This window comes from Megalopta genalis, chromosome 12 (assembly GCF_051020955.1).
Source record: "Megalopta genalis isolate 19385.01 chromosome 12, iyMegGena1_principal, whole genome shotgun sequence".
NCBI lineage: Eukaryota > Metazoa > Arthropoda > Insecta > Hymenoptera > Halictidae > Megalopta > Megalopta genalis.
This window is the reverse complement of record NC_135024.1, coordinates 9420381-9441744: the sequence shown is the minus strand read 5'-3', so window position 1 is coordinate 9441744 and position 21364 is coordinate 9420381. Positions and strand designations below refer to the sequence as shown.

At 30.1% G+C, this 21364-nt stretch overlaps 3 protein-coding genes across 8 annotated transcripts in view; 1 reads left to right on the top strand and 2 right to left on the bottom strand.

The window, feature by feature from the left end:
* Positions 1-128: 128 nt before the first annotated feature.
* On the bottom strand, positions 129-9913 carry sl (small wing phospholipase C gamma 1). 3 transcript variants are annotated; one of them, XM_033468046.2, is made up of 20 exons: positions 9652-9913; positions 8670-8865; positions 7785-7934; positions 7496-7634; positions 6388-6550; positions 5725-6038; positions 5320-5526; positions 4828-5248; positions 4448-4759; positions 4186-4367; positions 3938-4115; positions 3799-3864; positions 3546-3737; positions 3258-3479; positions 2972-3178; positions 2509-2890; positions 2302-2441; positions 2118-2225; positions 1968-2048; positions 129-1880 (listed from the first exon to the last, which is right to left on the bottom strand). In XM_033468046.2, exons 2-19 carry the CDS (start codon positions 8842-8844, stop codon positions 2028-2030), a joined length of 3579 nt encoding a protein of 1192 aa, XP_033323937.2. In that variant the 5' UTR covers positions 8845-8865; positions 9652-9913; the 3' UTR covers positions 129-1880; positions 1968-2027. The 3 variants fall into 3 exon arrangements, with proteins under 3 accessions (XP_033323937.2, XP_076381660.1, XP_076381659.1); XM_076525545.1 differs by lacking the exons at positions 7496-7634; positions 8670-8865; positions 9652-9913 and having other exon boundaries at positions 7785-7917; XM_076525544.1 differs by lacking the exons at positions 7496-7634; positions 7785-7934; positions 8670-8865; positions 9652-9913 and adding an exon at positions 7187-7340.
* A 1033-nt stretch (positions 9914-10946) lies between these two features.
* LOC117219132 (rac guanine nucleotide exchange factor JJ) lies at positions 10947-13702 on the bottom strand. Its single transcript, XM_076525550.1, has 8 exons — positions 13288-13702; positions 13091-13221; positions 12789-13010; positions 12524-12710; positions 12027-12439; positions 11803-11940; positions 11529-11693; positions 10947-11457 (listed from the first exon to the last, which is right to left on the bottom strand). The coding sequence occupies exons 1-8, from the start codon at positions 13382-13384 to the stop codon at positions 11290-11292; spliced, it is 1521 nt and encodes a 506-aa protein (XP_076381665.1). The 5' UTR covers positions 13385-13702; the 3' UTR covers positions 10947-11289.
* A 462-nt stretch (positions 13703-14164) lies between these two features.
* Positions 14165-21364, top strand: part of LOC117219113 (membralin) — a 158790-nt gene continuing 151590 nt past the window's right edge. For 2 of the 4 annotated variants that reach the window (XM_033468010.2, XM_033468009.2), the window contains exons 1-7: positions 14165-14342; positions 15320-15728; positions 15824-16059; positions 16137-16362; positions 17472-17610; positions 17731-17965; positions 18062-18152. In XM_033468010.2, the coding sequence (XP_033323901.2) occupies positions 15456-15728; positions 15824-16059; positions 16137-16362; positions 17472-17610; positions 17731-17965; positions 18062-18152 (1200 nt within the window). In that variant the 5' untranslated portion in view covers positions 14165-14342; positions 15320-15455. Of the gene's footprint in view, positions 14343-14378; positions 14495-15319; positions 15729-15823; positions 16060-16136; positions 16363-17471; positions 17611-17730; positions 17966-18061; positions 18153-21364 lie in introns of those variants that run through there. The other 2 variants (XM_033468011.2, XM_076525568.1) reach the window with 2 other exon arrangements.

Sequence of the window (21364 nt, the reverse complement as noted above, 5' to 3'; positions counted from 1 at the left end):
AATTCTTACATTATTAAAGTAAGTACAAATTAAATTTATGTTAAGTCAAAATTAAATTGATCTTATAAAAAAAGTTGGTTTTTTAATACACATTTGAAAATTAATTTAATAATGAATAATAAGAACAGTTGTCATATAGCAAAATAAAAGTTTATTCCTTTGGAAATTGATACATTTAATATCTGGGATTTTTTTAGGAGTAAGGTATAGATCTAGCGTGTACAAATATATACAGAACCCAACTCTTTTGTAATAACTATTATATATGTTTAATAAACTTATATTAACATAAAACATTTTATTTGTGTCTTTATTTTTGCAAACTGTTGTGTACATTTACAGATTTGATCTAATTTAGAAGATCAGATAATATATCATTTTAATCATATACAGAATTATAGAAAACAAACATACAATTAATGCCATTATTACATTTTTACATAAACAAGGCATAATTACGCAAAGTGTTCTAGACCAAATGGTACAATTGAAAAAAGGGTGATTTTACATAAGAATATAAATATAAAATACAATTTTTTCAAACAAGACTTCGTTTAAATAAATGTTTATACAGAAAAATATTATTGTATACTTTTGACTTTTTTAACCAGATCTAAAATATCTTGTATTTTCTATTGAAACCATCAATTCTAAAATAAAGGCACATTAGTTAAATATTATTTAATAAGCCTCCTTATAAAAGAAACAATTATATTTATAATTATTGATCTATTGACAAAAGTTAGTTAATGTTGGTGTAAGTTAACATATATAATTGTATATAATGTGGTTAATAAGTAAGGTGCCTATTAAATTATAATTGTAAAAAACATTTTTATTATCACTCACTTGCTTTAAACAAGTAACTTATTTCTAATTACAATAATTTTCAATAATCATAACATTAATAAAAAAAAGAATTTATTTCATGAAATATAAAATATATCACTTTATGCATATAGAAAAATTAAAATAATATTTCTATATAATATTTGTAAAAAATAATTTTTTAATAATTCTTTTTTGTCTTTTATCATTCTGTTAATGGAAAAAATAAATGTGTAAATTTACTATAGTATAAAAGCATTTAAATTTCATGATTTTATATGGAAGACAGTCCATGTATACTTACATCACGTAATAATCAGCCTCTTAAAATCTCGGAAAAACTTATGCTCAGTAATATACCGTCAAACTAAAACTACTTATCTTTGAAATAATAAATAAATAGTATGAACATTGAAATAGTAGTTTGTTAAGATCAAAGAAATTGGAAACACACTATGTATGATTCAGTCCAAGATATTTCATAACATAAGCCTTTACAATTTGCTTTTTTCACTAATTTGTTCTTTCCTTCAAGTTGAAGACATTCATTATTATTAATTACTCTTTACATAATCAACAATATTAAAACGGTTATACTAAGTCACATATTTTTCCTATTAGGTATTTATCTTTTCCTATTATGAATATTCCCAATTAATTATACAGAAAGCAATAGATTGATAATTTGGATATTATTTTGCAAACATTTGCAAAAATCTTTACAGTATAGGACTTTTATAATGCATCACTTTATGATAGAGAATCATTATTGGATCCACTTATAATTCTCTTATACATACGTATTTGAAACAATTATTGTTCAATACTGTAATCACTATTTCTCTATTATATTTTGGATATTGTGTATGCGACAATAAAGTTCCTAAATTACTTACATAAATGATTACAAAAGTACTTGTATTTCTTCTTGTAATCATGAATTTCAATTTGAATTATACTTGTTTGTCTCCAGTTTTCTCGGGAGATATTTTTATCTATGTAAGCATTTGATTGATACATTTCATGTAATATAATTCACATCCATTGGAAATCTGTGTAACCAAATTTGTATTATTATAAGTATATATATATATACAAACGAAATTTCAGAGGAAGTAATATTCTATTGAATTATTTACCTTTTTCCAATCCTACTATGCATAAAATATTTTAAGCCTTCAGTGCGATTTAACATTGATTCATAAATTATGCGAATGCGTCTGAAACGACAAGTTTCCAACATAAAACGTGTACTTGTAAAATCAATTGTAATTAACTTTTAGACTTACACTTGAGGATGTAATTTGCAAATGTATTAATAACGATGCAAGTTCTAGGTCTTCACTATAATTATTTTTTAATGTGACACTTCTGTAGCCTGACCGCAAACATCGTACCTAATTACATCGAACAAATATTTTATTTGTACTCAATCAGTGACTTAAAAATGATACTTCTCTAATTTATGCATACAGGATATGTAGCTTGTCCAATAAAGTTACTATCCCCAAACATATCCTCATCCTGTACAACGAATCGTATAAATGCAAGGTATGGATTAGCAACTTCAAATTCACAAGACTCATTCCACATGGGGTTAAATCCATTATCAGCTAGAATTTGAATACAGTTATTGTGTAAACGTCGAAAGCGTTATGTCTATAATAACATTTCACTTACGTATTGTCTTAGTTGTTAGTTTTGTACCGGTATCAAAATCTGCTCCCATGATTTCAACCTCAACGAAAGGACTAGCTATACCTCTTCCTGATCTCATTAAATGTCTCGCACCAATAATTTTTAAATTAAATTTTAAAGTTTCTATACCAAGTAGGCAACTTTTGTCTTGTGGATTAAAATCATCCCTACACATAAATTCAGGTTTCAAAATGTAACCGCAGTTACCATTTTCTCTAAATTTTGCCTGATTGAGCTGCATTGATTTATCTCCAGTTTGATAATTTAGTGCTACCATTTGACAGCCAGAATTCCATATTGGTACCGGATTATAATTGGACGAATCAATGCGTTGTCCTTTAGGATAGACTCTGCTAAATTGTATCTATAGAATTTCATTTATATTATAATAACTACATCTGATTTTACAAATACAATCATTACTGATAACTTTGTATTGGTTTACCTGATGGTACTTTAAAAAAAATTTGCTCTCTTGTTGACACATAAGTTTCTCAGCCTTTGTTTCGGGAAAACTACTCATTTCATTAAATATAAAACCTTTTGTTCTTATTCTTTCTAAATTAAATGCAACTGATCTACAATAAACGATTAAATTTGACATTTCTTTTGCTATTCTCCATGCACGTTCCATTTCTTTGTGCTGATTTTCCTAAAAAAAATAAGTGAAATAATAAAAAAAAAATGAATTAGTTATAATTTTTTCAAATTACAAAAATATGTATACTTACTCTAACACTTGCATTTTGAGCAGTTTCTTTAATACTAGACATCCATTCTAATGCTGTATCTTTGGATGAAGTCGCGACTTCAAACACTGTACACATACTGGGATTCTGAATTCTTAATATCCATTCTAATCCAGGTCTTCCACCTACTCTTAATTCAACAACAGCGCCCATAATATCCAGTGAACCTTTTTGAAGATTACCAAACATCATAGAATCTGTTGACTGATTGAAATAATATATTAATCATCAGTATATGATATTAAAAATACAAAAATGGGAAACACTTACGTCTCCCTGATTATCTTGAGGTTCTATTTCTTCTACGTAATTGGCAGGAAACCAGTGTTGCTTTTTACCCCCATAATCTCCCCGCCACCAACCACCACTTTCCCGATGTACATTCGTTACTATAGCATGTTTTACTAAGGTTAATTCATCGTCTCTTCGGGCTTTATAATCATAGATAGCTTTTACAGTCACCTTTAAAATAAATTAAATTTGTCAGATTTCCTGAATTTATATGTTTACTAATATAACTCACTTTTGATGTAAAACTTGTAGGGTCCATGTAACCGGGAATACCGTAAACTGAACCATCATCTACATCCTGAATATGAAAGAATAATTCAATAAATATTTTAAATGACAGATATATGTGTGTATAGTATTAAAAGACGTACCAGTCCCATTCTTCTAATAACGTCTTGATTTACAGCATGACATAATTTGATCTTTTTATATAATGGGTGCCTTTCATAGTAATTGATTAATTCAACTAAACTTTCAAACTGTACAGTACCAAAGGTGTACAAACGTCCTTCCTGCTTAATTCTGCAATGTTTGATTTTTTTCTCTGCCCTGTAACGAAACAAAAAGGCTATTAAAATATCATCATTTTATAGAACAGTAAAACTTTAGAATATTTTACCTAAACGAAATGGCATAAGAGTTGCTTTCTTTTTCACTAGGTCTGACTAAAAATGCACCATCTGTAGGAATACGTTTTAACATTTCCTCGGCTAAAGTACGAGTACAATCTGCGTGCCACCATTCTTTCTTTTCATGTTTATTTGGTTGTGGAACGGGCTCTTGTAGCGTGATTAAAAATTCCTATTTTATCCATATGCAAGATTAGTTACTTAAATAAATATGTTATCAGAAACACAAAATAGTATCTTATTTGCCCTTACTTGACTTCTTAGTGGATTATTACGATAATATGTAATTAGACTATATAAACTATCAAAACAATTTGTGTCAATGAGATAATATTGTGTTTGACCCATCTCTTGCTTGAGTTTAATGCGACAATGATTCACTTTGCCTTTACGCCAAAAGGAAAGACAGTAATCTCCTACAAATGTAACGCACTGTCGTACTAAAAAAGTACCATCATCCAGATCCGAGTAGCTTTGTAACAATTCTTCCGCTTCTTCTCTGCCATTTGCTAATTTACCATGAAACCATTTTTCTCCAAAATGTAATTCATCATTAGGCACACCCTTTATTATAAGAAATATTAGGATTCAATAAAAAAATTATTGATAGTATACTTGTAATGAATACATACATCTGTTGGCTGTCGTATGATACTTTCTTCATCATCATCATGCTCAGTTTCTTGAGTTCTAGAAAATGTATCTGTATAAAATAACTTTTGTTGAGTGAGCACAAAAAAGTGTGGATTCCAATCTCTATCAACAGGATCTTCAAGGTAAAGAATACCATTCTTCACGGTATTTCTGAGATCCATTTCTTGCCTGCTTTCATCATTTCGAACGAGAAACGACGTCTCGTCAACACCATCAGGTAATTTTTTATGTTTTAATATGATTTTTCTTCTTAAAGCATGTGGTGATGGCAAACTAGTTTCATTTTTATCTGCAGGTTGTGTTAACAGCATGTCACCAAATACCTCTTGCATTGTAATTGCCATTTTACGTTGTTGAGGCAATGTACAATTGTCTTCGATAGATAAAATTACAGGATAGCTATGCAGAACATACACTTATGGCTTGACTTTTTCTATAAAATTTAAATAAATGAATTTATTTATACTTACTCAGAAGTAGCAAAAGCATGCTCTTTAATGGTTTTAATGACATCCAGAAGTTTTATTTTTGTGGTAAGTGTGTGACCATGAAAAATAAATGGCATCCCATCTGGTCCATCCCAACAATCAAGTTCTATGCATCTGCAACCAGATCTTAAAGCACGTACATATGCTTGACAACTACTTTCACTGCTAATCTGATCTCCCATTAGATATCTAGAAAAACGTTTATTTAATCACTTCCATTTGCCATTGTAATATTTTTACACAATTATTTTCTAATAGAGTTTAATACATTTTGAATATACTTAAATCATTTTTTCGAATAATAAACAATTTATAATACAATTGTATGAAAAGATAAAAATGAGATACCTAAGTAAATTATGCTCATTTCAGAAACAATATTCTTACGTGTTATGTGATGAAGCTATCCAATAATGTGCAAGGGGTTTATTCATGTCCTGGTATATTCGAGAATACTTGGAATCCCAAACAGAATTCTGTTTAGAAAATAAGAAATCGATAAACTCAGAAAACATAAATTGTGGTTCTTGTACATCTCTTAGAGGATCTTGTAAATAATCTCTAATAAAACATGAAACTTCTATCTCATTGTGTCCCAATGAATCCTGCTGTTCAGTTATTAAGAAGTTCTGGAAATCATGAACACTAACAAGTGGCCCTGTTTCAGAATAATTGAGAAGTTTAACCCAATCTGTAAAATTCTGTGAAAACAAATACACAATCTATATAAAAAATAAGCATAGAGATAACAGAATAATAGGAAATTTATATTAACACATTACCTACCAATGAATAATTAATAATTTTTAAAAGTTTACGATTCATAGTTAAGAATTTCGTAATCAATTTTTTAATAGTATCAATAATTTTAATAGTACATCAAGACATCATTCTTGCTAACATAATGTAATAATCTTTTTGGGATTATCATTCAAAAGAATACTTTCAAGCTTCTTTTTAATATAACATAATTATTGAGATTCTTGTTAATAGACTTATGATAGGTAAAGTGTTAAGAAATATCAATAATGTGATAATTTAAAAACTTACGCTTTGATCAAACATAAGTTTCTGATAAAGTACAACAAAATCATCAAAACCAAGTTCATTTCTGCTCATTGTATCTATTTCTTGAAAAAGCTCCCGCAGTCTGTTTGTTGCTACTTTACAATTAACTCTGGGTAAAAATGCTTTCACATCCTTCAGTGTAACTCTATGAATGTAAAGGACTAAAATTAGACATGTATGAAAATAACAAATTTAAGACATGTGTAGGTGCTTTGTTAAAATTTATGTAAAAACATTATAAAGAGATATATGTAAAGATTTATATAATATATATATATACGACACACATACACACACGCACACATATACATGATACCTCATTTGAATCCATCCACGTAATTATCTCTTAAATCATATACAATATGAAAAAATGTTTCAAATAAAACTTTATCTGTTCCAAGATGGATGCCTTATGATGGACTTTAAGTTTGTTTAGGTGGAAGTGCCAACGTTATCTCAAAATGACCGTTTTTTTTTAAATGGAACTATATGTTTTTATTTAGACACATATGTAGTCCAATCTGAGATGAATTTATTGATCTATAATGTGTTGAACTTTAAGTATCACTTAAGAACATTTATTTTCTTTTAAAACTTATCTTTGTTAAATATTCTAGACGTTGTTCTTATCTCCTATATTCAAAAATATGGCTATGAACAATACATGAACATTGCATGAAAAGTGTAAATAGAACTTCCTTCCTATTAAGGTTGTCAGATTTAATACCTCTAGATTTCTCTTGTGCGATTTTATAAAAGAAGTTTATCAAGAAAAACGTACCTCCCTTGATTACATGAATAAATCATTGTATTGATGTCCAAGATTGACCTTTTACATACTTAGTTAAACAAGTATATGCAGCATTGGCAGCCTTTTTAGCTAAATAAATTTTGTGTTCATCATAAGACATTCACCTTGAAACAAAAACAAGTTCTATTGGAAATATTTTCTACAAATAACAAACAGTTTAGGAGACAATTACGTGGATGATTTCAAATGAGACACCTTCTATATAAATATATTCTAAAAGTAAGAATTTAAGTAAGTAAAAATCTAAAAGTAAGATTGAAGAATTATAAATGTCTTTACGTTTCTCTTGAATTTTCCATTGCATAAAACTCTTTTCTTAGCCATCTTTCAACTTGTAAAGGATATGGAGTTTTTATAGTATCTTGAACTAAACGACGTAGCCCTTTTACCCAAAGTTCACATTCTTTCTCACTAAGGGCTGAAATAAATACATAAAAGCAGGTGCATGCAAAAAGTATAGTTGAAAAAAATGTATATATCATACAATAAAAATATAAATACATGAATATTAAAAAGAAATACTGGAGTAATCATTAATACAGTAAAAGATACACAAGAATATATTTACCAGATATTGAAAGTGTTTTAAGTCGGAATTCTGAACCATAGTACACAACAAAACATTTAAGATTCTCTGTTCTTTTTGCATCTTCTGGCCATTTTTCAAAGTCCTTAGAATGTTTTCCTACCTTAATTTCTTTAATTTCTCTAATTTCGACTAAAATCAAAAGAAATATAATTTTCTATAATATATGTATTACATACGACATAATATTCATAAATAAGTAATATATATTTAAACCATAAGGAAATGAAATATCAACAAAATTTCAGAAGTCTGAAGACATATTTAGATCAAAGCATGACAAAATATTATTTTGACACCAATAAATAAAAGTAATTGTATTTTTTTCCCTAAATTAAATACCCATGAAGTCCAATAGGGTGGATTTGTTTATAGATCAAAAATGAGAAGGAAATGTCCACAATAATACATATAGTGTGTGTAACAGCATTTTATATATTATTGAATTATAAAATTACCAAATTATGAATTATTATTATATGAGAATTGTTAATTGCCTTAGGTTGTATCTTTGTCTTAAACTCACCCATATACACTATTCACAAGGACCTTTCCTTCACGTTTTTGACCTATAACTAGTATCCTCAGATAATATTTTGCCCATTTTTGCTGTAGATATATCGCCATAATCATGCAAAATGTATGCCTACAATGTTAGGTCATGTTTAATTTCAACAATACTATTACCAATTAAATTTATACTATTTTTATTAAGAATAGTATTTGTTATACATTCCTTAATTTAAATATATGTAATGATAAATAGTATTACTAAGTAATAGTGCAACAACTATTCCATGTTTTCTTCTGAGCTTATGTTAAACTCTTGGACAATCTAAATCTTTTTACAATACACAATGTTTTTACCTGAACCATCGAAAGGTCTAAATGTTGCACTTCTTGCCCAAACAATTTGCCTAGTTTCTCTTCGTATCATAAGAGTCTTTTTCTCTGGTCTTTTCCTTGGAAAAAATTTTGTTACTATAGTCCCCCTTTCAAGCTGACTAATAACTTGCTCCATTTCAGGAATTATCCCGTTCATATTTAAAATATTTTATGTTCTCTATAATAAATGTATATTACTTTAATAATTTGGATGACATTGAAAATTATATATGGAACAGTAATTGATAAAGACGTGCAGATGTAGGTATAATACAAAATTATTATTAAATCAAACATTTCCATTAAGTAATCTACTACTTCATGTATTAGTTTTAAGTATATTGAAAATATTTTTTAGCATATGCATATCCAAAGGATAATCTGTTTGTAATAAAAATGTGTTATTAAGCGATATATATGTATAACAAAGAAAAGAATTAGTCATCTGCAATTATTTCAATGATGTATGACTTATATATTTTTTATTAGCTTTGTAAGTATTGAATTACATACATGTATTCAATTTTGTCATATGTATATTTATACACAGTGATGAAATGCTCTATATTTTTTATGCTGTTTTTATAATGAAATATTTTTTTCCAAGCGATAATATGTATACATTCTACATATAGGTACATATATGTATAGTATTGGAAACAGAATTGTAAACCTTCAAGATTAATTTTATTATAATATGTAAACATAACCTGTATAAAACTAACTTAAATTTATTATAAATGTTAAGATATATATTATAAAACAAAAAATGATATTTTGTAATATAATAATCGTCAATATAAATATATAAATTATGATTTGACATTAAAATATAGCATCTCTTTATAATAAGATTGTTTGACTTGAAAAACACTCTTTGTAGCATTGGCGATTATTATCTTTCTTACGTGCACGTGTTATCTTTCTTATCTATAGTTATTTACTACTTAAAGATCTGTCCTACCTGATTCAGAAATGATATTTTTTTAACTGTATGATAAAAAATTCGATTCTTTTATCATTTGCAGGTATCGGTCATGACTCCATTTAGACAAGTCTGGGGATTTTCGTTATAAGCCGATATATTTTTATATTCATTAAAATTAAACGAACAAGTTTTTTCTTACAATAATAAATAACGAAAAATACATATTATTTGCATATTTATCTAAATTTGGTGATTTTTTACACCGAATCATATCATACCGTATCGGATTGTATCTTTACCTGCAATAACTAGTTATTTGTTCTTTAACATTTAAAGAAATATAGTTATCCAATAGATTGTTATAAATGAACATATATTACACATATATTACAAAAATATGACAAAAATAAGGTATTTATGCTTGACTTTGATATTTTATTTTTGTATCTTTGTTAATTAGAGAGAAAATTAATTCTAAATTATTCCTTTCAATGAGTTATTTATGTTAGTGTATAAATATAATATAAGAAACTAGTGTACAATTTATTAACTATGTATGTATTGAATTAAGATTTCTTGGAAGTTCTCAAAACAATACAAAACAAAACTACTCAAATAAAAATATATAAGGAAAATAAGAATATTTCAATTACTATGTAAATGAACAATCGTATTATCAAATTGTTATATTCAATTTAAAACGTACCTATATAGTAGCAGACATTTCGATCGACTTAAAATCGATGACAGGATTGAAGGACTTCCGCTAATGCTTAGCGGAAAAATCTTAAATTACTATTATTCTGTTTTAGTTTCAGGTTAATTATACGAATATAGAATATGCATTATGCAACTCGAATAAAATATTATTTATATCGTGAAATGATCGAAAAAAATGTTGTCAATAAGTAGAATATACAGGGTGAGTATAATTTACTTAATTATACTGTATTATGACTTTTGCCACACCCTGTATGTAATGGTAGAAAAGATAAAAAAGATAACGAAATTTCGCAGCTGATATGACGTATCCTTAATTAAAAAGTTTACAATTGTCGGGTTATAAAGAATTGTAAAAATGCAATATAATTTAAAGCACGACATTAGATGCACTAAATTCGAAATGTAAATAAAAAAAGATAGTACATCTCCGATTTTTGTAGGCACTTTGATTGGCGCTAGGTATAAATAGTAAAGCAGTATGTTTTTGTTAATAACATAATACAAAGACAACAAGGATATTTTTTCTGTTAAAATATCAGTATTTTAACATCGTGAAGGAAAATGAATTCTTAAATTTTATTAAGATGGTATTCTGAAATATAAAGCACTTATTGGATAAAAATATATACGTATATTGTTGTATGTGCATATTGTATATACATAGGTAACTTGTTGCATCTTTGTTTGAAAACCGTACATTCTTTTCTTTAGTCTCTTGAAAGATAAAAATTTTGATTAAAAATAAACTGTTAGAATAAATAATTCTAATTTTACATTGCTGTACAATTTGTATAATTTACTGTCAACCTTCCGAAAAAGTGAATCATTCTTATCCTTATCTTCAAAATGTTTTTGATACGAAATTGGTAAATATACGTATCAAATATATATAATCAGATCAATTGTTTCCTTACGACATCATTTCTCTCTCTTGTATCACACTTAACTTTATTATCTAAATCTCAAAAATTCTTTTAATGAAGACCCAATAGATGAAAAGAATTCGGTGATAGATTTAAATGTTGATGTATTTTGTTGTTCAAAATTCGAAGATGCAACAGGAGATAAATATGACGTGGCATTTTCTATAGAATGTTCATTTTCTCTGCCTTCAAAATTCTGTAAAAAATGTGAATAAATAAATAATGCTTATTTCCTTTCTTTACAAACTTAGTAATATCGAAACTTACATAATTAATATTTTGCAAACAGGATTCAACATATTCTGGATGGGTACTGGTTCGTAATCTCTTTAATTTTTTTAATAATACGAAACAATTATTTTCTAAATGGGTACCTGCATCTGCTTCACTATCCTTTTTGAAATACATAATCCTTGATGCATCTAAATTGACCTATTAATAACAAAAAGAAAGTTATATACAAAGTTTATGTTTATATTTGTTCAAAAATGGAAAGTAGCACAAAGAATAACTATTTCAATGAAAGAATAATAATATTAACCTCAGTTTCTTCATTCGATCTTTTCCTTTTACCAGTAGCTACTGGTATATTTTCAGATGGAAATAAATTAAGATTATTATGCCTCAATGGTTTTCTTGAACTACTATCTTTCCGCAAAGTCTGTCTACATTCTGCATACTTTAATATTATTCTAATATTAATACATAGATTCATAATATTAATGTAATAAAAAATTAAGATAACATTAAAATGGTACTCAATACCTTTTTTATAGAATTTTGTACTGCTTCTATCCACAAATTGCTATCATCCTTCTCAGAATAAAGTAAGAGTGTCTCATTTAAGCATGTAACACGAAACAACCCATCACCCAAAACACATTCAATTTTACATTTGTTCAATGGTAAAACGCAACAAACAGTTAATGAATTTTCTGGATCTCCTTTGCAATATAATAAAGTATCACTAAGAAGAACGAAATATCTTCTGTATGCAGAATTTCCTCGTCTTGACACTCTCATTAAAGCTCCTTGTTTGATCAATTTTCTACCAGGTTTTACCAGATTAATTGGGTTTGCAATACATTTTTGAAGTTTTAATAACTTTCGTGCTTCTTCGTGTTCTTCAACTAAAGCATTTATATGTCTTGCTGCTTTTTCCACTTCTACTAAGCACACTATAAAGTTCATTTGATACATATTATTAAATATTTGAAGAATATAATCATACACATGCTGTTTGGTTTGCACCTTATATTTACCTCGTAAAAGATTATATTCTTTATGTTTACTGGGTGTATGTTGTAGGACTTCTTGTAAAAGTAGTTTATATCTAGGTACCCTTTGTATTGGTGTAATTAATAATGAAGGTAATTTTCTACCAACTTCTGGTCTTGATTCTTGTTTACTAATAAAATCTTTGAATGCACTGTCATTCTCCTGTTTTGTCTAAAAAAGATATCACTTAGACAATATAGAGTATATAAAAATAATCTATAATAAAATAAATTACAATTAACACATTACCTGTAATAAAGATAAAATTTGTTCGAAATCGTAAGCATAAACAGAATATAGTTTAAAAAATGGTGCAAGTTTATGAAATGCACCAGCAATATTCTGTGGGTCTTGCTTTAATTCCTTTACTAGTTCTCCACTTACATTATATAATGTTTTTATATTTTCAGATAATGTTGAAAGTAAAATGTGGTCTAACAACTTTTTTTTCATCATGGGTTGTACAAAGAACTAAAAGAATATAACATTAATTAGATCATATAAATAATTGTAAGGATTTTTCAATATGTATAAATACAAATAAATCAAACCTCCATTAATATTTCTAATTGGCGTAAATAAGTAACTTCCGTTGTTAGAATTTCTTGAATTGCTTGAAACCTCAAATTCTTTTCCTTTTCTTCTAAATACTTCTGATTACATTCGTTTAGACTGTTAAGTACTGGAAACATATATATTAAATTTCATGTTTCAAAATTATGATAGATGAATACATTATGTACCATACCTTTCATTCGACTTTTCATACTTAATACATTTCTGTTATTTATAATTGCTTTTAATTCATAACTGAGTGGCGTTTGTGGTGATACTGGCGAATTCATAATTTTCAGCAGTATTATTAACTCGTTGGAAGCTGAAATATGTTTTGTAAATGTATTACAGTTACAGTTTTGTTGTATCTATTATATGTTAAATCATAAGCGCATTTCGGTATCCACCAACAGTATATATCTGTATAAAAATATACAAAAATATATCTAATACATATACATAATAATGTTCTTGTAATACATGAAAGTACATAATATTTTCAAAAATGTACGAATGCAATTGAATATAATAACACAATAGACTGTCTACAATTGTTTCCCGGGAAACCGGGGAACAATTCCCCACCATCATCCACCGGCACGATGCTAGCGGTGCGTAGCGTTAGCAACTCTCTACTAGCGAGTGCAGTATGATAGAGATGAGCAATAAGAATCACCGTCAGTAATTCAAACTTCAGCATTTTTTTGTTCTTTCCATGATCATTATTTACATCAGAAATTCGATTTTATTATTTTATCTGGTGTCTCATAACAGCTACAACAAAGACACAATTGCAATTGTAAGGGGCTCCTATCATAAACAGAATTGAGTTATAATACAAAAATTTGAGGTACGTGATATATTTTAAATCAGTAGATATTTTTATTTCGCGATATTTCACTTGTGGATTTAAAATTATTGCATTGGTAATTAAATTGTAGTACCATTATGTAGTTGTTCAACAATAAAGCTCCAATTAAAAATTGGAATGGAATAGAGATTTTCAGAGTCAGCAGTTTATAAAATTTTCGAGTGTTATAAAGTTGGTTATTTGTCGAAGCTAGGGACTAAATATACGTGTTCCGGAATATCAAAACATATGATGATGAAGTGACAATTTGACGAGAATCGAATTTCTTATTACTTACCACCTGTATTTTCACAAATTTGTTATTATCTTTAGTGACATCCAGAGGAACTATATTGTCGAAATACAGCATCAAATTTATTGTTCCGCTTTCAATCAAGGTACGATATGGTTGATTTGACTTAAAAATTTGTCAGCGGTCCGTGTGTCAGCTGTGAAATGTCATGTCCGGGTTTTAACGATTTATTAAAAACGAAATATATGCATAGAAAAATCTAGAATAAACAATGTTTTCTAAATCTCTTTATAATATGTAATTAATATTTTAAATTACTTAATTACGTAACAAAATATCTTATTGCTACACAAACTATTCCTTTTATGTGTCAGTTATTTGTTTACTATGTGTGCGCTTAATAAACAGTAGGTTTTGTGCGTAATCTTGAAATCATATTAACATATTTAAAAGTTGTTATCAGCTTATAATTAAACATATTATTGTCTGATAGGTTATGGTCCATTAAATAGCTGCGTTACAGGTTATGTTTCACGTTAGTTATGATTATGTTCATAATTTAGTACATGAAATTTATGCTGCCTGTTTTATAAAAGATAATATCTCATTCCTGCTCTTTTCTGATATTAAAATATAAGATACTAGAGAATTTTGTAGTCTTGTTTTCTCGTACACTAAAGAAAAATTATTTATGTTTAAAATGCTGCTGGTAAACTAAAAAGACAGGTTTTGAAATATTGTACAAAACAATGTAAATATTTTTGACATGATACTAATATAAATATGTTTTAGTTTAAATATATATTAATTATATCATGACTCACATTTTTAAATTCATAACTAATATGTTTATAAGAAACAACCTTTATTTTGTATCTTCTTATTAAGTACAAACAGCCTTGATTACATATTCAAATCAAATAAAGCAAGTAATAAAGGAAGAATATATGAAATATGAGAGTACATGTTATTTTTCTATTTATATATATACATCTACTTTCCCATGAGGATAAGAATGTGCAACATAATAAAAAAATAAATGTTATGGCAATAATTAAGAACGTCTTTATGCATTAGGTTGCAATAATTTTGTATTGTGTAATCATCTTTGTTTTATTTCAGAATACTGGAAACTGGAAACAAACAAGTATATCATGTGTACATATTTTTTGAAAGATATAATACATGAGGCTTACGCGTGAACAACCTGTTAAATAAACTATCACCTACTAAAAATAAATATTATATAATATTTAAAATGCCACAAGCTGATGGCGGTGCCATACCAGTAACAAATAATCAGAACGGTGCATCTGTACATAATAACCATATTGGTGGTGATACAACTCGAAGAACTTTAAATAATAATAACATGAATAATAATAACATAAGAAATAATAACAATCAAAACCCATTAGTTAATGTACGAGATAGATTATTTCATGCAATATTTATCAAAGCAGCATTAACTTATGCAAGAACATTTCCAAGGCCTGTCAGACGTTTGATAGAATTTATAGTTTTGTTAAAGGTTAATCATCTTTCGTTTATTCTTTTAATTTTATAAATACATAAATAATATTACAGTAATACAGTTATTATATAATTATGAATTGTGCTTTTCAGGCTATATTAGCATTTTTCGTGTTGGCTTATATTCACATAGTATTTTCACGTGCACCAATTAATTGTTTAGAACATATAAGAGATGATTGGCCACGTGATGGCATATTAAGAGTTGAAATACTTAGAAATGGAGGAGAAGACTATAGTATAGAAAAAAGCTATGCAAAGGAAGAGAAACTGAGACAAGAAAAAGTTGATCATCTAATTAATGCTTTGGGCATATTACCTACAGATGGGTAAGAACAAGAACCAATTTATCATACATACTAATTGTTCTGACCATTTCATTAATTTCTGCATATTTTGTTAATAGGTTTATTAATATTGAATCATCTGCTGTCGATGAAGATAGAGATGCTGTTAAAATATCTAATGACGAGTATCACGACACTTTATTATTATTCGAGAAAGAAACAGTTATCAAAAGTACTACCGTTTCTGGTGAACCACAAGATCCAAATTCAAGTGTAAGTAATGCAACAACAAGTTCTTCATATTCAACAAAACTTTGGAATGAAGTAGATACAAACAGTAAGCAAGTAGGTACCAATAATTGAACAAATTTCAGATAATTTACAGTAACTTTTCAAAATATTCGAAAAATTTCGGATCCTGAAAGAAGGGAATTATTCTAACCAGATTCACAGACCTTTTATTATTTCTGCTTGGACCCTTATCATGGGCTTACCTTCTGAAAAAAATACAAAACGAGACACTCTAGGAGTGATAAGATACTATATGTATATATAGATGTGAAACGTGAAAACTTCAAAATGGAGCTAAATAATTAATTAGTATACTAATTGCTTAACTGCAATATATAAATTATTTTTTCTTCATTATGTTTATACTTCTATAAATGAATTTAATGTGTTTTTCGTGATAAAAATGAGGTCGACTATGACTCAATTCGAAGAACCATATATAATTACTAACTATAAGTTTTATTTTTTGAAATGGCACTTGTATCTAAAACTACAGTTTATTTTGATGAAAGATTCTAAGAACATATTGACATAAGGGTCTTGAAATCAACAAAACATTTCTTAATTTTTATTTTCATTTGGAATGTAAGTTACAAAAATACGAAGGAAGATAAAAAAGTTCATATAACATATTATTAATTCTCACGCTTTAAAAGTTTACGACATTGCTCAAATGTTTCGTACACTAAACATAGTTTTTTTAAATATCGTTTATCAAACGACACCTACTGGAATAATGAAAAGTATGTAAAATCCGAATCTGTTTGAAAAATTTGCAAAGGCTGATTCTTGATTACATATGATTGGACTATACTGAGTATCTTCAACTTAGTTCAACTTGAAAACTAGTGAATTTGCGTAAAAAAAGAGCCGAAAATATAGAGTGATATTTGTTAATATTAAACAATAAACAAAGTTCTGGCAAGTTTTGTTGAAACCTAATCTTTCATTTTTCATGTAGATTCGTCTGTAGTATTGTTTCACTAGTTAGAAGATATTCTGTACGTCTGTTCAGAGTCTATGTTGCTGTTTGGATCTACAGTGTCCCGATTATCGCATGCGAAGATTAAGAATGAAATTGACGAATCTTTCGAAACGTTACTATTTTTATATTTTTTCGATCCATTATTTTTCATTGACGTTACTTCCTTTTCAACTTTCAGACGTCAGATGAGAAAATCATACAACTAATAAGCACATTAAACAATACCGGATCAGAAGACGTAAATAAATCGAACACAGAAGACGTTATCCAACCTTTAAAGGAGCAGAACTCTGAAGCTGACAAAGCATCTAGATCAGGTAAAGTGAAACTGTAATAATTAATAATCTTCAAAAGAAATTTTATTTATTTATTTACAATAAGGGTAATAATACTTGAGTACCTCGCTCAATATTTTTTAAACCTGTTTATGTTTTTAGACGATGGTTATATCGTAGAATATTCACTAGAATATGGTTTCTTGAGATTATCACCTGCTGCCAGGCAACGATTAAAGATTCCTGTAAAAATTGTTACTTTGGATCCCGTCAACGATAAATGTTTTGGTGACGCTTTCTCAAGATTAATACTCGATGAATTCTTGGGATATGATGATTTGTTAATGGCGAGTATTAAGACTTTAGCGGAACACGAAGACAATAATGGCTTTTTAAGGTACAGAATTCATAAAATATTATAAAACATACCACGTGTTTCTACATTTTATAATATTGGATTGAGTTTACAGATTCGTTTCTTTGCTCTTTACAGAAACGTCGTGACCGGAGAACATTATCGATTCGTAAGCATGTGGATGGCTAGGACTTCCTACCTTGCTGCGTTCTTCATCATGTTAGTGTTTGTAAGTACATACGTATTCTCAATCGCAACTACTGTCATAACTCACAATTAGACATTTATTTTCTTGCATGCATTGGTTGCATCATTCATTGTGGCTTAGAAAATAGTACTATTTACGGTTAAATTAGAAAATATTCTTCTTCTTTTGATCAGTTAAATCGGCCTGTGTCGTAAAAATGAATAGAACCATTTTTATTAGGTTGGCCAAAAAGTTCGTACGGTTCCTCGACGGATGAAAGAAAAAAACGTACAATGTCAAGAAACGCGTGAACTTTTTGGCTAACCTATTGTTATAAATTATGTATCGGAGTATCGGATGCAGCAGTAGGGTTGATTTTGGAAAGCTCCGAACGTGCAAGTTAGATTTAGTTTCATGCGTTACATGTTTTCGATCCGGATATATTCTTCCTCGTCGAGGGGATGGTATCATACATATCCACGCGACAAACTGGTACGTGTAAAAGGATACGGCAATCAATTCAAAGTAACGTACTGAGGTAGTCTGCGTTAGACCCTCCCAACCCCTGCGTCCTCAAGTTCTGCGATCCCTTTGGAGTTGAACCGGTGGGCATAAATCAACGTTATTAGGGGCATCGTATTCGTTACAGAGGCCCCAAGCCGGTAATTTCGTATCAAATTGTCTCCAAATAAGTTGCACTGTTACGTTGTTAGTCAAGATAATGATTGCCAGCCTTTTCCAATCGGCGAAGCCCGGAAGCGTCGCCTCGCGTCGCGTTGAAACGATTTGTTTCGATTCTCGTTCGCCAGGATCAAAACGTTGCTCTTATAATTCAAATTTGATCAGTCACATTGTCTGCCGGCAAATAGCTAATTGGTCAACACCTGACGATATTCCCGCGTCTCTAATAGGGATATGTCTTGTGCAACCAAGATTAGTTTTTTGTGTAGGGGTACATTGTCCAAAACCAACTACACATGTCCCCTAGATTGTCCTCATTTAATGGTTACGATAATTTAATAATTCGCGATAAATATTTGAGTCTCGATTATCTCCAATATCAGAATTCTCTGCAGCTCAAGTACGTTTCGCATGCGAATTGCTCGATCTAAGGTAATTCCAAAACAACAGTATTTATTCTACAAATGGACAGGGTCTCTGCTAGGTAGCCTTACCACTAGCAAACCCGGAACGTTATTAGGTGCCACGAGTTGTCACCAATTTTTGCTTTTTCTTCCGCGTCGTTTACAAAGCCGCGAGAAACGTTTCGAGTTTCTTTGATTACCGGCGAGTACATAAAACGGCCGGCTCTGATTAACGGTTAACTTTCGCTGTACAATCAAAGACATAATTATATCAGTGAATTATCCGAAGCCACGTACCAACGTAAACAGCGCGAATGCCAGATGGCTCGTGAAATTTCGGGGTATTCCCCGGGTGTTAGGTAGTGATTGGATCATACACGGACCAACGAATAGCTTCGCTCGTGTTTAATGGGTTCACACCGTCAGTACAAATGAGTAATACTACATGCCACTAACCATGATTCAAATGCAATGCATTGTACGCCGGGCCACATCTAGTCCATATCTATGTATTCACGGCAGATATAGTGAACAGCCAATTACTCCATGCATGAGTAATTTTACCAGAAGAAATGCTGGAATATATTGAACGGTGTGTGCGTGTGCGCGCGTGTGCGTGTGAGAGAAAGAGAGAGAGTGAGTAGGTGGGGAAGAAAGAGTGATCGAGAAAGAAGCAGAGCAGAGAGTTTCGGCGATTAATTATTTATTAATCCGTGTTAAATATTCGAGCGAAACACGTCAAGCCGGCCGCGAGTCGTTGATTTTTCCAATCCCGGACTCGAACGCGAGTCCTTCAAATTTCGATGCACGCTAGATTACATCGCGCGGTTCATTTTAAATTCAAACATGCACATGGACACGGGGAGTTAGTTACAGCCCGTACATCGTGACGCAACGTTCGCTGCGTCATGATTACGTTGATTGGTCTCGTTACGCTCGCGAATCGCGATTCCGCGGGTGCAGCATCGTCCTCGGATGAAAGGAGCATTTTGTTCGCGCCGGTTAATTCTTGCGCCCCGCGGCGAACAAGAATTAGCAAATTGATCGAGCCCCAATTGAATTCTCGTCGGATTCCGGCGATTCAATTTCCTCGACAATTATCGTTACCCGGTATTTTGAATTAAATACGTTGTTACTCTTTCGTCGAGTTTCCGCTTAATATCGCGCGCACAGAGAACCTCGGGAGCGCTTTGAATGTACCTGCTTGTAGCCGGGGGAGGGACGGGGGTGGTCCGGAGCTTGGGGTTTGGGGGACGGGCGGCGGTGGGTGAACCCCGTGCAACAACACGTGAATGTTACTCCGGTGCTTGGAGTGCCACCTGGAACCACCCTCGGTCAACCCTCCGTAAAGTCACGTGTATGGTACTGTCGTTATCCGCGTACTACCCCGTATCTCCTGCGTCATGTGCACACGACATCGGCCGCTCTGTTCCAATACAATTCGGCCTGCAACACTATTCTTCTTCGCTTCCCTGGCCCTACCGGTCGACTTTTTTATTCATCGAACTGTTCTTTCTCTTGCCCCTGCACTCGGAATATTTTTCACGGCACCGTATCGAGTACTATGGGAAATTGGGGCGAAACGCTTCTGGATACATATCGATGTAACTGCGATTTCACTTTGAGGGGATGTTCTAGTGTAATTGGCACTTTTCTTGAATTTTCTTTGTAATTTCTTCGTGCAGAAAGTACAACACGTTTCGCAGTCGCACGTTTACCAGGTTTATTGACGTATGTTTCAACGCAACATTTGCAAGTATTTTGGGTTCAATAAATTAAAAACGGTGGCACTGGCTACTTTGAAACATGGATGAATTTCAGAAAGATGGTTCTACGAATTTGTTCAATCATTTGCTGTGAAATTGTATTCATAATTTCAGCAATCTTGAAAGAAAAACAATCTGTAACTGGTCTATTTTGAGCGGCTTGGTGGATTTAGTGTTAAAAAAGTTATATAAGCCTAACACACGATTTAGATTATATAGACAAAACACCGTACCAGAATTAACCCTCGTATTGCGGGTAACGTGCGATTCGCGTTTTAAATATCTTGTAAAATTTAGTAGAAAAACTAAATTCAAGAAATTTGAAATTTGATAGTTAAAAAAGTTTATTTATTTCTTTTTCGTTTTTCATTTTATATTTTTTTCTAATCTAACTCTTGAGACG